The 15,433-nt window shown below is 38.2% G+C and overlaps 1 protein-coding gene across 1 annotated transcript; it reads right to left on the bottom strand.

The window, feature by feature from the left end:
- Positions 1 to 744: 744 nt before the first annotated feature.
- Positions 745 to 14,831, bottom strand: LOC128996836 (ATP synthase subunit alpha, mitochondrial). Its single transcript, XM_054422333.1, has 11 exons — positions 14,698 to 14,831; positions 12,913 to 13,026; positions 9,957 to 10,070; positions 8,712 to 8,908; positions 7,889 to 8,032; positions 6,491 to 6,614; positions 5,604 to 5,798; positions 4,816 to 4,965; positions 3,406 to 3,570; positions 2,545 to 2,807; positions 745 to 1,269 (listed from the first exon to the last, which is right to left on the bottom strand). Exons 1-11 carry the CDS (start codon positions 14,761 to 14,763, stop codon positions 1,155 to 1,157), a joined length of 1,647 nt encoding a protein of 548 aa, XP_054278308.1. The 5' UTR covers positions 14,764 to 14,831; the 3' UTR covers positions 745 to 1,154.
- Between the last annotated feature and the right edge of the window lie 602 nt (positions 14,832 to 15,433).

Below are 15,433 nucleotides of genomic sequence, written 5' to 3'. Positions count from 1 at the left end.
TTACAGGGATTAGAGAGTTTAAGTACAAGATGGATTCATCTAGACTGAATGTTCTTTGTGCACTCAGCAACTACTGTAAAGTGTATGGACCTGTCTTTTCATTAAAATCGTTTGCACAAATACCTCGCCAGAAAGGTATTTCTCAGCAAATATATGTTTCAGATGTTTCCAGTTAGATGGTGCTCCTCCACATGTAAAGTCTGATTCAAGTGCTTGAGTTTTTGAGTGCTTTGCCAGACTGTTCGATTGGACGCAGTCTTTTAGACAGTCATTTGGTAGGCTGGTCACCAAGACGGCTGACTTAACGCCATGTGATTTTTTTTCTTGTGGGAGCTTATCAAAGCAAAGTGTACTTCCCTCCAAGAATTATTAGGTCATCGAATAACAGAAGCCATGCAGTTCATAATGTAAAAGAATGTCCGGGCTGAGTTGGAATTTTGCCTGGATATTTGCTGTTTCTAATGGAGCTCACATTGTGCATTTGTAATGTGTTTTTTTATGTAAATTAAATCCTGTTATTATAAGGAACAGTTTTTTTTATTCTTATTTTGTGATTTTTTTCAACAAGAGTCTGCAAAATAATTAACCTTACTTTTGCACCATTCTTGTTGAATGTAGCCTACTGCTATTAAGTTATCCCTACAATTTTAGCTTCCATGAAAGTAATTCAAGCTATTTTAAGAGAAACTATATACATAACTTTTCAGTTAAATGAGGTTCAAAAATGTAAATAAAAGGAAACAATTCCTGTTAAAAACCAGTAAAGTTTATTAATCCAGAATAATAGTTTTGTACACCTTAAATAAGTCGAGGATCGAGAGAGGAATCAATTAAAAAATAAACCTCACTATTTAATAACTGTTTTATATAACAAAATCCTTACAATTACAAGCGGCGTGATGGAAAACCGCAGAGTATTCGAGTCGATTGAAGAACACGGGAAAATAATACGATTAACATTTAAGTGTATATAATACAATAACAGGGCAAACCTTCCAGCAGTACCACTGAAAGATAACAAAAACTTCGTTCAATTCATTTCCTTTAAACAAATATTGGTTTAAGCTGTTGACCCAGTAGGTCGGTTGTAAAATGCAATTTTATCGTCTGTTCTCCATGACTCTTCACTACTAGGCCTAGTGCAGGGTGGTTGTTTAGCCGGTGAAGCCAGCCAGGAAGGATGTTACGATTCCCTTCAGTTTTGCGTCTGACGCTTCCGTGATCTTACCTTCCTTGGCAATGTCAGCTAGCAGGTCCTTGTGTCCCGACCTGTCAACAAAATTGAACCATTGTAGAGAACATGATAATCCAAGGATGATTGTTAGAATAGCTTACTTACTTAATAATTTTTGTTCAGGAAAGGCTCTAGGGAAGGATTTTCAATTGTAAACTAAAGGGGGATAGCAGCTAGCTTACCATAGAAGAATTTAAAGGACATAAAATACACCGAAGACACAAACAAATACCCCCGCCGCAGCAAACACGCCGACTAAGCGAATTTCTCTTTGTCTGAATTTGAATTCAGACAAAGAGAAATTCGCTTAGTCGGCGTATTTTCAATTAAATCTATTTAAATAACATTAGGATAAACGAGTGCCTAGGTTTGCTGCTACAAGGAAACTAATAAAGTGTGTTTTTTCGTAAAATATTAATAGCTTAGTGTAAAATAATAAAAATTTCCCAAGTTTGATCAAAGTATCTCAATAAACAAGCAAACTACCGTACAACATTTTACAACATTTTCCATAAGAATAACAAAGGGAATTTTAAATTTAAAATTTTTAGAATTTTCTCCATTACCAATAATTGTAAAAAAAAAACACTTTGATATACTATATTATTTGTTTTTTAAGCTCTTTAAAACGGTCTATAAAGACCAAAATTCGAGAAACTGCGAATTTTTTTGTTTTGAGTGCCAAAAATGAGAAAACCCAATTTTGATCCCATAAAACCCTGTTCCCATGGTCTGATCATGCTGGTTCGCGATCTCATTCAAGTTTATCCCACCTTACACATTTAAACCAAATTTCATCAAAATCGGACAAAAATTACACAAGTTCGTTCACGGACGTATATATATATAAATCTATATATATACTTTTTTTTATTTAGGTGTTCACGTAATAGGACTGCTTATATATAAAATTTAAAATTATAGTAATAAGGAATGAGTCGAGCTAGCTAATTCATTTGACTATTTCTCTTCAACCTAGTCTCTGAAGAAGTCCCATTCCAGGACCTAAATACCAAAGTTATGTTTTGTGTTCTTTTATTGTGTAGGCTATCTATTAGTCCATGGAATTTTCTCGGATAAACTAGCTAAACTCTATTCCTTTTCAAAAAAATGTCTTCACAATAGGCTCGAGAACTTTGCTACAGCTGAAATATAGGGAATATCCAAGAGCTATAGACCTCTTAAAAGTCATGAATAAACTTGTTACAAAAAAATATGTCAAGACCTACTTTAGCTATGGATCCAACTTCTGGAGGACATAAATTATAAATAATACCGCAACATATTAAAATCACACTCAAATGACATACTTGATGTGGGCGAGGAACTCCTTCTCGAAGGTGGTGATCTTTGCAGGGTCCAGTTTGTCCAGGTGTCCTCTGACTCCACAGTAGATGACGGCTACTTGGTCCTCGATGGCCATGGGCACGTACTGTCCTTGCTTCAGTAGCTCGGTGAGTCGCACACCTCTGTTGAGCAGTTGCTGTGTCGCTGCGTCCAAGTCAGAGCCGAACTGTGCGAAGGCAGCCACCTCACGGTACTGGGCCAACTCCAGCTTCATGGAACCAGCCACCTGCGCACATATTGTCACAATTGTTAAGTGTGTTCGTCTAAAATGTATATAAACAATTTAAGAACTTCACAAAAGCTAGCCTATTTCATCAAAACTACTCATGACAGAAAATACTGAATTACCAATTAAAATGGATTGAGAAGTTATTAAAGCTATTACCATATTCGAGATACCCTAGCGTAGGTTGATATTTTAGGTAAAAATCTTTATACTGTCTCCTTTCATTATCTTCATCGAGACGTTAAAGAGTTTGAAAACAATATCTCGCTGTAGTTTTTCCATCGTCTCTTGCGGAAAATCATACTCGTCCTCTGATAAAAAAAAATTTCCATCCCAAAATCTTTGCAGACACGTTTTGCTATCGCAATTTAGTAAAAGCTCGGCTCGACTTGGCCTGTATGCTGTAAATACCTCAAATTTCTGTAAAATCTGATTATCCTAAAGTGTTACACTCCTAATTCATTCAGATAGTTGGAGTTTCTACTGTATGTCAACCAACTCATTTGAAATGCCATCAAGCATGTACAATAAAACCTCAATAACAAGGCTAAATAGTTATTTCCTGTAGAAATGCAATCGCTTAGGTATATAACTTTACCTGTTTCATGGCCTTGGTCTGGGCAGCTGAGCCGACACGGGACACTGACAGACCGACGTTGATGGCAGGTCGGATACCCTTGTAGAACAACTCAGTCTCCAAGAAGATCTGTCCGTCAGTGATGGAGATGACGTTGGTTGGAATGTAGGCTGACACGTCACCGGCCTAGAGAATACAGTTGAAATATCAAAAATCCAGCAACTTTTTTTACGTCCTAACTTAATGTTAGGACAAGGACTGAGGTTTGGATAAGAGGGTTTGGACATAATAGTGAAAGATGATTTTGCTGCTATCAAGTGTTATGGTCACGAACAGTTTAATTTTATTATCTTACATGAAAAGTAGTAGACTGTAGTAAGCCCACATAAAAAGGGAAAATAAAAATCTTTACTATACTTTAACATGCAACTTGTTTGTAAGCTACTACAACCACCTTAAAAGAGCACTGAAACTACTGTTTGATTTACAATTACACAGTCTGAACTTACTGCATTATTCAGCTCAGTGCCGGATTTAGGGTACTTGCGGCCCTAGGCCAAATTACTTGAGCGGCGCTACTCCTGTGGTGGAAATTCCTTGCGATCACGGAAGTAATCGTGAATATATCCTATGCATCAAGGGGACATCATCATCGACACCCGTGATCGTGGATGAAATCGTGGACATCTCTCCTAAACCAAGTCAAAGCCATCATGGGTATCCGTGACCACGGCAAAATCGTTAACATCCCCTGTGGGATCACAGAAAACGTACTACTATAACCCAGAATGCCAACCGCATGGTAAAAGCATTAAGCGTTAAGCGGTTTGAGAGAGCTTTGCCTGTCAATCCGTAGGCAGCGCCACCAGCACTGCTATGCTATTGCATGGCAACGCTGGTGGCGCTGCCTACGGATTGACAGGCAAAGCTCTCTCAAACCGCTTAATGCTTTTTACCATGCGGTTGGCATTCTGGGCTATAGTAGTACGTTTTCTGTGGTGGGATGCAACAAAGAGACATAATCCTCGACACTCGCGACCGCGGCGAAATCGTAATCATATCTAGTAAGCTGTAACCTTGAGGACATCATCCCCGTCACCCGCGACCACGGCAAAATCGCAAACATCTCCCTTGGTCTATGGAAAAATCATGATGGTCACTTGTGATCAAGACAAACTGGTGTTTTGAAAAAAATAATTATTTTTTAATCTAAAAAAACTTTTTTTCAAACCTCTGCGGCTCCCTTTTGCTTGCGGCCCTAGGCCGTGGCCTAATCGGCCTAGTGGTAAATCCGGCACTGATTCAGCTATTTAGTTCCATCTCAAAATCATTTCCTGTCCTGTTTGGTCTCAAAGGTTGACGAGGTACCGGTAAAGCAAAATTTCACAAGTACTCTCAAGTAATATCCGACACATGATGATCTCTACTGACCTGGGTCTCAATGACGGGCAGGGCAGTGAGGGAACCACCACCGTGGGTCTCGCTCATCTTGGCGGCTCTCTCCAACAGACGAGAGTGGAGGTAGAACACATCACCAGGGTAAGCCTCACGGCCTGGGGGTCGTCTCAGCAGCAGGGACATCTATCAGGTCATATAAACATGAAAATATGCAAACAGATAGTGAACATATAAACTGACTCAGGGCCAACAAAATATCTTTGAGTTACAAGGAGTTTATTTACTATGGGTTTTAATGTGTGTTTATTTTTTAACTAGGATGATGTTTCCATCTTAAGTGCTTGAAGTTTCAGAAAATAATTATTCAAGATTGTTTTTATTTAAAAAATAATTAATACAGATGGTTTTTCAAAGACTTTTTTATTTTTATACAGCCATGTAAGAGATTTCATGCAAAATAAAAATAAAAACTGATTTATCAATACGGTAACTTGAATTGTTTTCAAACAAGTTTACTAAAGCTTATGAATTCAAATAGGCAACAACTTAAGGGTTAATCAGACACAAGTTAAACTAGGTGCCTGCATTCTTCAAAGGTTGAACCTCAACAACAACTACATAATAATTATTCTAGAGATAGTCATCCACAGTCGATTAAGGTGGTAAATCCTGGTCTTTGGGTGATCAACCCATAGATGAAGATAATGAGACCGAGATAAATGGACGCATTGCGTCCAAAAAGTTGGAAACTACATCATTGTCTTCTTCAACACCTCAAGTCACGAACACCATCAAGTCTAAAACTAAAAGTAACCACTCACCTGTCTGTAGGCAACGGCCTGCTTGGACAGATCGTCGTAGATGATGAGGGCGTGCTTGCCATTGTCACGGAAGAACTCTCCCATGGCACAGCCAGAGTAAGGCGCCAGGTACTGCAGTGGGGCAGCGTCTGAGGCAGTGGCAGACACAATGATGGTGTACTTCATGGAGCCAGAGTCTGTAAGACGCTTGACAATCTACAAACAACAGACGTGTAAAACAGATGTTTGAAAATCTTAGTATTCACACCATTTTGGGTTATACAATAGGTTATATTGTAAATCTAAGTGTATTTTTTGTAGTGAAATTTTACAAGAGCGCGTTTAGAGTTGTTTATGACTATTTTCAAAGGTGGGTCTATTCTGTTGACATTCAGTTTAGTGAGATGTTCAATTGATTCTCTCATTGAATTTCTTCGGTGGTTATAAGTGTGATGTCATGTGCAAATATGAGATATTTCAAGTATATTGTGGTAGGTGTCATTTGGAAATAGGACAGGCCCAAGCACTGATCCTTGTGGGACTCCATCAAAATTAAAGGATAGTCTGTGACTACTGTATACTGAAGTAGACATCCCATCTGCATCGACTAGCTATAGTAGGCCTAACCAATTTCCCAGGCTAAAAAATATAAAGTTTGACCTATAGTTGAATGAGCCACTCAGAAACCGACAAACTACTGTCAAAATCGACATTTGTTTCTTTCAAATTTCAATACTGTGATAGGTTATGTGACATGAAAGATGCTATAGTTTACAACAAGTTTTACAATATTCAACCGTGTCTTTTTATCTGAAAAGCAAATACAACTTCAATATGAAGATGGTGTGTCTATTTCTCTCCATTGTCAAGGATTTTCTTTATTTTTAGTCCACGCAACTTTGACTCACCTGAGCCACAGTGGATCTCTTCTGTCCGATGGCAACGTAGATGCAGTACAACTTCTTCTTCTCGTCCTCGGCGTTGTTGAACCGCTGCTGGTTGATGATGGTGTCAATGGCCAAAGCAGTCTTGCTGCATGTAACATCATACAAACATTAGTAACTAACTAAATAACACCAGCTAGTAGCTAGTATTGAAAACTTTATAAAAATAATACACATAACTTGGTATAATAATTGAGATGGTACACATGCTAACTTCTTCGCTAGCACCAGCTGCTAAATTATCAGGGAGTCCAAGCCGTAAAATGGGATTTGAGGATAGTTTCAGATTTACCAGGCTCCAAATTTAAATTACCATATTTAGTTCAACAAAGTATAAGGCTACATAATAGAATATAATTTTGATAGTTTTAATTATTTGGAATCAATTCTTAAGATAATAATTCAATTCATTTTTAAACCCTGTTTATGGCAGAGTCTTAAGTCTTAACATCTGTGAGCATTTCATGCACGGTAACATACTGATATCCGACTTAACATTCTTCGACATCAAAAGAGGAGCAACAGAGCAAGGTTTATGAAAAACCACTCGGCCATAGGTGTCAGCAATAAGGCTATTGGTGAATATTTGAGAATTTCTCACTCACTTCAAAATTCATACATAAGCCCAACAACTCACTGAATTCTTAGTCTTCCAAATTTTTAGATTCCCAGAATTTTTCCAAATTTACCGTACTAAGTTATCTGTCAACAGCAATGATGAACTTACGAGGCTGATACCATAGACAAAAGAATTAAATATAGACCGACAGAATTGCTGCGGTTATCATATATGTATTCTGGCGTACACTGCTAGGAGTGCTGTGTAGTTTCGACGCACACCGCTGCAGCATCAAGTGCTAGCGAGCGTTGCCATGACAACTTGGTAGTTGGAGGCAAGTGTTGCCAGCTTTTGGGGAATTCCCTGGAATCCGGATAGTTAGAGTTTGTTTCGTTGTTATTTCGTGTTTTAAAAATTTCTGGGGATAAAAAAATGTCTATTTTGTTAAAATTGCAGAATTTCAGAATTTTGTACTCGACCCATATTGAAAAGTGAGTCTGATACGTTGGAAGCATTTCGTTTGCAAGGAGACGGCGAGTTGACGATAACAAATTTCATTGAACACTGAGCACATTCCAGTGGTACATTGCGTAACCTTTCTTTGTCAGTCTAGATATTTAATTCTTTTGTCTAGATGTGGATACTTAAAAACATCCACAGTAATAAAATGCCAGCTACATATCAACTGCTAAGAAAACAAATTATTATAATGAAACATTAAACAACTAATTATGATGGGGCAGCTTACTATCATCTTTTGTTTCAAAACCATGCCAGCCCAATGTTTGTCTATTGTCACTCACCCAGTCTGTCTGTCACCAATGATGAGTTCTCTCTGGCCTCGACCAATAGGCACCAGTGAGTCTACAGCCTTGATTCCTGTCTGCATGGGCTCCCTGACGGAGATACGGGGAATGATACCCGGGGCCTTAACTCCTACACGGGCCCTGGAACAATACATAACAATGTAATGAAAGCACAACAATGCCATGTAATGCAAGACATTAAGATTGCAATAACCTGTATTTTATTGCAGTACCAAAAACAGAACTAACATCTTTTTTTTATACATTTCTTAAAAAAAAATAACCACCAGATTATAACTTTCCAAAGTGAGCGTATCTAGAACTAGGACTATGCTGCAGAAATGGCTCATTGCTAGTAAAAAATTGCTGAATTAGCTTAATATTTTAGAACTTATAATAAGAGAACATTTTAGGACCTAATGTCTTGTTTGATTATTTGTGAATTAAACGTGTTGACTTAATAAACATGGGCTTGGACATAAAAACGTTTTAGCAGGTAGACTTGTAATACAGGTAAAAGTAAAATTAAACTAATCTGCAATAAAGCCTAACCTAATAAATTTTGGTTTTCAGGCCTATGAAATTACTTAAAGCCGTTTGCAAGAGTTTATAAGCAAGTAAATAGTTTTTAACTATACAACCTAGTTCAAGCGTCCTTCAAAGTAGGAGTAGACCTAAGTAGGCCTACATAATAAACCGAAGGCTTTGATGAGTCAACTTATTTTCGATAATCCAAGAACCTCTGCAACCATAAGAGACAAAAGTCGACTACAGAATAAGACTGGTCAAAATAAAAATGTATCCTGACAAAGCCCATTACCTGGTGACGTTCTTGAGGGGTCCCTTGCCGTCGATGGGGTTACCCAAAGCATCTACTACTCGTCCCAAGATGTCTTCACCCACAGGCACGTCTACAATGGCTCCTGTTCTCTTGACAATGTCTCCTTCCTTGATCAACTTGTCGTTACCAAACACCACCACTCCCACGTTGTCAGGCTCCAAGTTCAAGGCCATACCCTGGGTAACACAATAGGAAAGATCATAAAAACCTATTTCACTAATAAACCTTTATTTTGTTGATAAAGTGTGTGTTACGTTATCCAGGTTGGGGGATAAAAACATTTAAGTTAAGTTACATTTAGTAACGTTAGGTAGGTATTTCGAGGATACTTTCCTCTCCTAGTCTTTGTCGCTAATAGTTGTAATGAGGCATAAAAACAAGATCTTTTGGTATTGTTCTAACTTAGAGGTTAGGTTTGTAGTGAATTTTGCTAAGTCGAGGTTCACAAACAGCATCGCTCAATATAGGTCAAGGATTGATCTCGAGCGTTAAATTACAATTAAGTAGCATAGGTTATAAGTTATTGAGTGAGGTGATGATTTTGATATAGGCCTAGGTACAAATAAACCTCGCTAATCCGACCTCCGATGGTCCGACTCCTCGCTTGGTCCGACCGTGCCGCCAACACAATAGGCTTCTCCTAACCTAAACTCATTGTCCAAGAAAAATAACTAGAGCATTTTTTTGTTAATGTGTTTTTTTAGTCTAATAGGTTGAAATTGTTGAAAGTCTATTGCGGTGACTACAGCGTTATTATCAAGGTTAGACTGTACCAGCAACTTATAGGAAACAAATACGTAACAATTATTTTAGAGTATTTTAAGTCTGTTGTTCTAAATTTAGCCTAGACAGCAGAGAAATTACAAAAAAAAATATGTTACTAAATTGTACATAGCCTAGGTAAGTTAGGCCTAGATTTTTATTCTCTGGCCTGAATTCAGGAATACAAACACAGTTAAGTACCAAGATCTGTACAGCGCCTTCCAAACAAAAATTGACTTGACACAATGAGTTTAAACCTGAATGGTTGAAAATTCTGCCAGTATGGATCAAATATTCTAATGTTTTTGTATAATGTTAAGTTGTGTGTTTCTAAAGCCAGTTTGGACTCTTTCCCATTAAGGTAAACCTGTTATCCTCACTAATCCTTCAAACCTATGCCACTGTGTCCAAAAAACACAACAATAAACATAAACACTTGTACAAACACAAGTGTTGTGTTACCTTGAGACCGGAGGAGAATTCCACCATCTCATCGGCCTGGATGTTCTTGAGTCCGTAGACACGAGCAATACCGTCACCAATGCTGAGTACACGACCAGTCTCTTCCAAATCAGCCTGTAAATAAACTCCGAGTTAACATTTTAGGTTAGGGTAGTCAAAGTAAAGCCTACTTAATTGAATTTGCCAGTCCACAAGGCCTTCAAAGACCTGTGGAAACAAGCAAAGGGTGGTCTGGTGCAGTACAAAACTTAACTAAATAAAAAAATTATATCTAACTATAGCTTAAGCATAAATAACTTAAGTGATTTAAACTTAACTTAAACTGATAACTCACAAGATGGTATACATATAAAAACATGATAATTGGTGCTCAGTTTCGATTGGACACTACAATAGGTGAATGATGCCTATTGGGTCTTATGATAATTAGAGTGTCCAATCAAAATCGATTAGGTACCGGTACCCACTTAAAAGCTTACCATCTAAATAAGTATTTGCCGTCTTGTAAGTATAAGTTTAAATATAGCCTAAAATGTTTCAAGTGTTAACTTATTGGACATATTTTTATTTTCTTTCCCTAAATTTAATACCATGTAGGCCAACAATGCTGATTAAGAAGTACCGGGAATTAAAAGATTAATTGAGTAAATTTTATGAGGTAACACCAGAACACAAACGCAAAAAAATCGCTGCATTCATTAGCCTATAGTTATAGGGTAAAGATCAAGCTAAGATGCTGACTGATCCGCTAACTGACAGCTATAGGACTACATAGGCCTAGTTGAGCTCTACACAAGGCTATGGCTTTCTTGATTTTACAACTTAAAACCAGATGCTACCAGTGGCCATTAGATGATATTTGGGATAAAGTAGTTAAAATCAAGTTACAAGGAAAAGTACCATAGGTAAGTTTATTAGGTTATGAAGTGGGTTCGAGTTCTGCAGATTTGTTTGTTCAAACCATGCATGGTATAAACAATAAAGTATACAGTAACTTAATAAAGTCATGCACATAAACATTAAAAGTTATGTGACACTAACTTAGCGTAGCTATACATTTAAGACAACAATAAGAACCCAACAGTAAAAAATAAATATTAAGGTCTGCACACACCGGAGCGGTGGTGGTATCCACGTGTTTTTTTCCACTCCTTCATCCACCATCACCGCCGCGGCGGTATTGCTGAGGCGGGCGTAGTGAAACTGCCCTGACATTTAGGGTAGGTACTTTTGAAACATGAAACTGCCCCGCTCATTAAAGAGAATTAGGAAGGGTAGCCTCACGAGACTAGAATTGCTAAAATTGCCCCGAGCGCCCGGCCAGGTAGTCGCTACGGGACTGGGGAAAAAAGGGAATTATTTTTGTCCCTGTGCCCTGTCAGTGACTGCAGTCTTCTAAAACTGCCGTCGACTGCTTTTCCTGCCAAGTCACAATTGTTTCTGTAAGTTATCAATTCCTAATCTAACCAACCTAACCATACATAATCTAGTAATTCCTGATATTGGTGGTAGTTATTAGAGGACTGCAGCCACTGACAGAACGCAGGGACAACAATAATTCCCTTTTTCCCCAGACCCGTGGCAGCTACCTTGCCGGCCGCTCGGGGCAATTTCAGCATTTAACTGTTATGTTAAGGCGATCCTTCTTGATGCACTCTAATGAGCGGAGCAGTTTCATCATTTAAAATATACCTACCTAAAATATCGGGGCAGTTTCATAGTACCCGCTGAGGCATTCACAACGGAGCGGTGACTACAGAGTAGAGCAATTTTTTGTCCTCATTTATGAGTGTGAGTGAAGTGTGGTGTGTTATTAGTTAAGGCTATCCAGAAAGTAAAGTATGTTTTGTTCTGACGCCACTAGGCGCGCACCGAACTCATGCATTTTGGTGCGTGTGCACTCGGCAAATCAGTCGGTGTCCAGCCGTGACAACAAGAGCATTCTAGCGCTTTCGTTTTTCACAATTTCAACTTAAGATGAGCGCTGGGATTGAAAATGCCACCAGTTATGAGGGGCGGTTAGTGATACAGTTTTTGTTGGCAAAGAACTTAAAACTGAAAATCCTCCCCAAGTTTCACAGACTTTGTTGTTTCACACAACAAAGCGAAAGCTCTGTTATTGGGAATCAGCGGTTTTCGTGAACCTTTTCATAAAGTTTAGCGACCAGTTTCATCAGTCACAATGCTCGGGCGTCCGCCCTTCGCTTTGTCATGACTCATGAGCTTCAAACATTTCACTAACTACCAAACTTCACACACTTGGTGATAAATGTCTATCGGTTTTAAGTTTTTCTCAACAAAAACCTTACCATCACTGACCAGTGACCACACCTCAAAACTGGCAGAATATTCAATCGCACCATCTTAAGTTATCATCTTAAGTTGAATCTGTGAAAAAACGGGCAGCGCAAGGATACTCCCGTTCTCACGGCTTGACGCCGACTGAGTTGCACACACCAAAATGTAGCACACGAGATCGGCGCGCGCCTAGCGACGCCCTAACAAAACGTTCTTTAATTTCTCGATAACCCTCGTAAATATGTTTACATCAGAAGACAAGGAAAAAAGTTGCTATCGTTTGATGTAGCTTAAGACAACTATCGCAAAAAATAACTTATGGAGTGGGTACATGACATCAAAAGGCGATTTGAGCATGGCGAACCATACATTGATGCCCAAACTTATAAAATACCAGAAACACAAATTCCAGGCTCGTCGCCCTTGCACTGCTCTTACCGCTGGGCGGAGAAATGGACAAGCTCCATCTGAGCGGTGCGGTGATACGGACGGTATACCGCCACCGCTCGCAACGCTTAAGTGTGGTCGCTGGCATTTACTTACATTTCACTATTAAATCACTGTGCGAATATGGCACCGCTACAGCTTATAAAACTGATTAAGTTAAATTTACCTAACCTAGATATGAAATAGGCCTCCTTCTCTTAATTCTTAATACCTTGGGGGCATTTCCCAGGATGCGGTCCTCCAGGATGGACGAGATCTCTGCTGCGCGCTGACTGCAGGACACATGCAGCTTGCGGCTGGCGACCTGTGTGGTTGGCCATGCTACCTGCGATACAAACAATTCAACTTATAACTGTTCCTTAATAATTTTTAAGCCGAATATGTCAATTAAGTTAAATTATTTATAGCCTAAGTTGAAAGTTAGTGCATCCTTATAATTAAGTTAGGTAGGCTAAGTTAAGGCTGTAAACAAAGTAAGTTAGTAAGTTTGATAATCGCATTGTTAATGCTGACGCTCCCTCTTACGCCAACCAAGAATGGGGAACAATATCTCGAAACCATGCCGTTCAGAAACACAATAAATATGACAAAGCAGCCGAAGACATCAGAGGAAGCTTCACACCATTAATATGTTCCACGGAAGGAGTCCCCCACAAAGAATATGAAGCGTTTCAGAGGAGAACAAGCGAAGCCCTGGCTGTAAAATGGAGAAAACCATACTCCCAAATTATCGGATGGTTGAGGATCCAAAGCCAGCTTTCCATCATTCGAGCAGTTTCGCTAAGGCTACGGGGAACTAGACGAAAAATTCGAAGCATTCAATTTGAAGATGGTGCCGCAATTCCCCCATTGCTCTATTGAGCTTTCATTTTATTTTTGTTAAACATTTATATTTGATTGAAAATCATAGTCATATGTTGAATTGTTTGAAATGTATAAGTAAGTTAGAATAGATTAACTTAACTTAAACCTGAGACTTATTGCTCGTTTTGAAAGTCTTGTAAGTTTCCTGTTTTAATAACGCAGGCCTAAGTTATGTCTTTGCTAAACTTATAAGTTACACTGCAATTCAACTGAACACATCAAGGCTGCAGCTGCTGCCAGTACACAATAATAACGACGAAGCTTCAAGTAGGCTACTGTAAGTCTTATTCTTAAGTTAGTCTATAAGTTACCAGTATTATAGTCCTTGTAAAAAAATGTTGTAGTAATGAATGACCTTCAACAGATTAACCTAAAATGAGGTGGAAGGAGCAATTTGAATTCGTCATCCTTTTCTGCACTCCTTAGCTCCTCACCATCCTACTAAGTACTAAGTACAGCGAGACCCTGAGGGCTAAGTACAACTTCTAGGTACCGTACTTACAATAGCTTAATGAGGCCATTCAAGCTCTTCCTTGATTGGTACATTTTCACCCCAAAATACCGGAGCTAAAAGCACACGGTTGTCCCATAAGCTTGTATCATCTTTATATTACTCCTTTGGAGATTAAGTTTAAGTAAGCCCTTAAAGCCCTGCCCTAGCAAAGGCAGGGAAGGTCAAAATTTGATTTGTAAATAAGTTAGTGATTGCTAGGCCCACTAGACCTTACATTAAAGATTATTATTACATTTAATAACTTAACCTGGACTACGTTTAAACATAGATTAGGAGTAAGTTAATCTAACTATCTTAGTAACAAAGATAGGCCTGTGCCCTTTCCAGAATTACAAATTCTCACCAAACATGAAATAGGTTTAAGAGTCTTGCATAATATATTCTCAAATTAATTAGATTCGATTTAATGATGCTTCGTTTTCAATCATGCGATCAAAAATTACGTTTATCTTATCAAATTTGTAGTAGGAGCCGTGCGGGCAAATGGTTGCCCTTCGCTCAAAGGTGACCCGAGAAGTCGGAATTTTCAAGATTGGGAAAAAGTGCAACTACTCATTTTATGTAAAGTAAAACCGGTTAATTATATAAATAAATAAATAAATACAGATAGTAAATTACCTGTGGAACTGCTACGGACAACTGCTTTGCCAAAGCAGAAGCCAAACGAATCGAGAGTTGAGACATTTTTCTTACGGCCTTTACACGATGAAAGAGGTGGAGAACAGACGACGAATCGGCTGATCCCAGAATGCAATGGGATGAAATGAAATCCCTTCTTTTACTCTAAAATTAGTAAATAATGATATTTTTAAGGCGAAATATTTTTTTAAATCTTTAAAAATTCGTTTTATTCTAACCATTTGCGTTTTGTTATATTATTTGAGATACTTATAAAAATTACATGGTCTCAAAAAAAGTAGACTGTGGTTTGGGTCAGAGGCTATGGAGAGCGCCAATTTCAAAAACCTAATCTATCTATCAATAATATAGGCTAGATAGATTATTGCTAAATGACCACGATTACTAGAAAAATATTTTTCTAGTAATCGTGTAAATGACCATAGATAAAACTTTGTAAACAATAAGGTTTTTTGTTTTAATTTTAAGTTAACCCCACATATTATAAACCAAAATGTTTGTCTTGGTGTGTAATTTTTGCAAACTGACCTTACATTTTTGAAAAAGTCCCTTCGCTCTGCCCCAGTGGCTTTTAAAGATCCCAGCATGTTATCCTTATAAAAAATTGACTTTGAGTTGAGTCTTTTAAAGTCATCGGAAATTATGACTGTTACTTGTTTTAAAATATCTCCTGTAATAATTTGCAATTGCTCGAATTCTAGCAACAGGGACATCA

This window comes from Macrosteles quadrilineatus, unplaced genomic scaffold (genome assembly GCF_028750875.1).
Source record: "Macrosteles quadrilineatus isolate MER2022 unplaced genomic scaffold, UCM_ALF_1.0 Scaffold_6__1_contigs__length_79288215, whole genome shotgun sequence".
Lineage (NCBI taxonomy): Eukaryota > Metazoa > Arthropoda > Insecta > Hemiptera > Cicadellidae > Macrosteles > Macrosteles quadrilineatus.
Note: the sequence above shows the minus strand (reverse complement) of the source record. Positions and strands in the feature narration are given on the sequence as shown.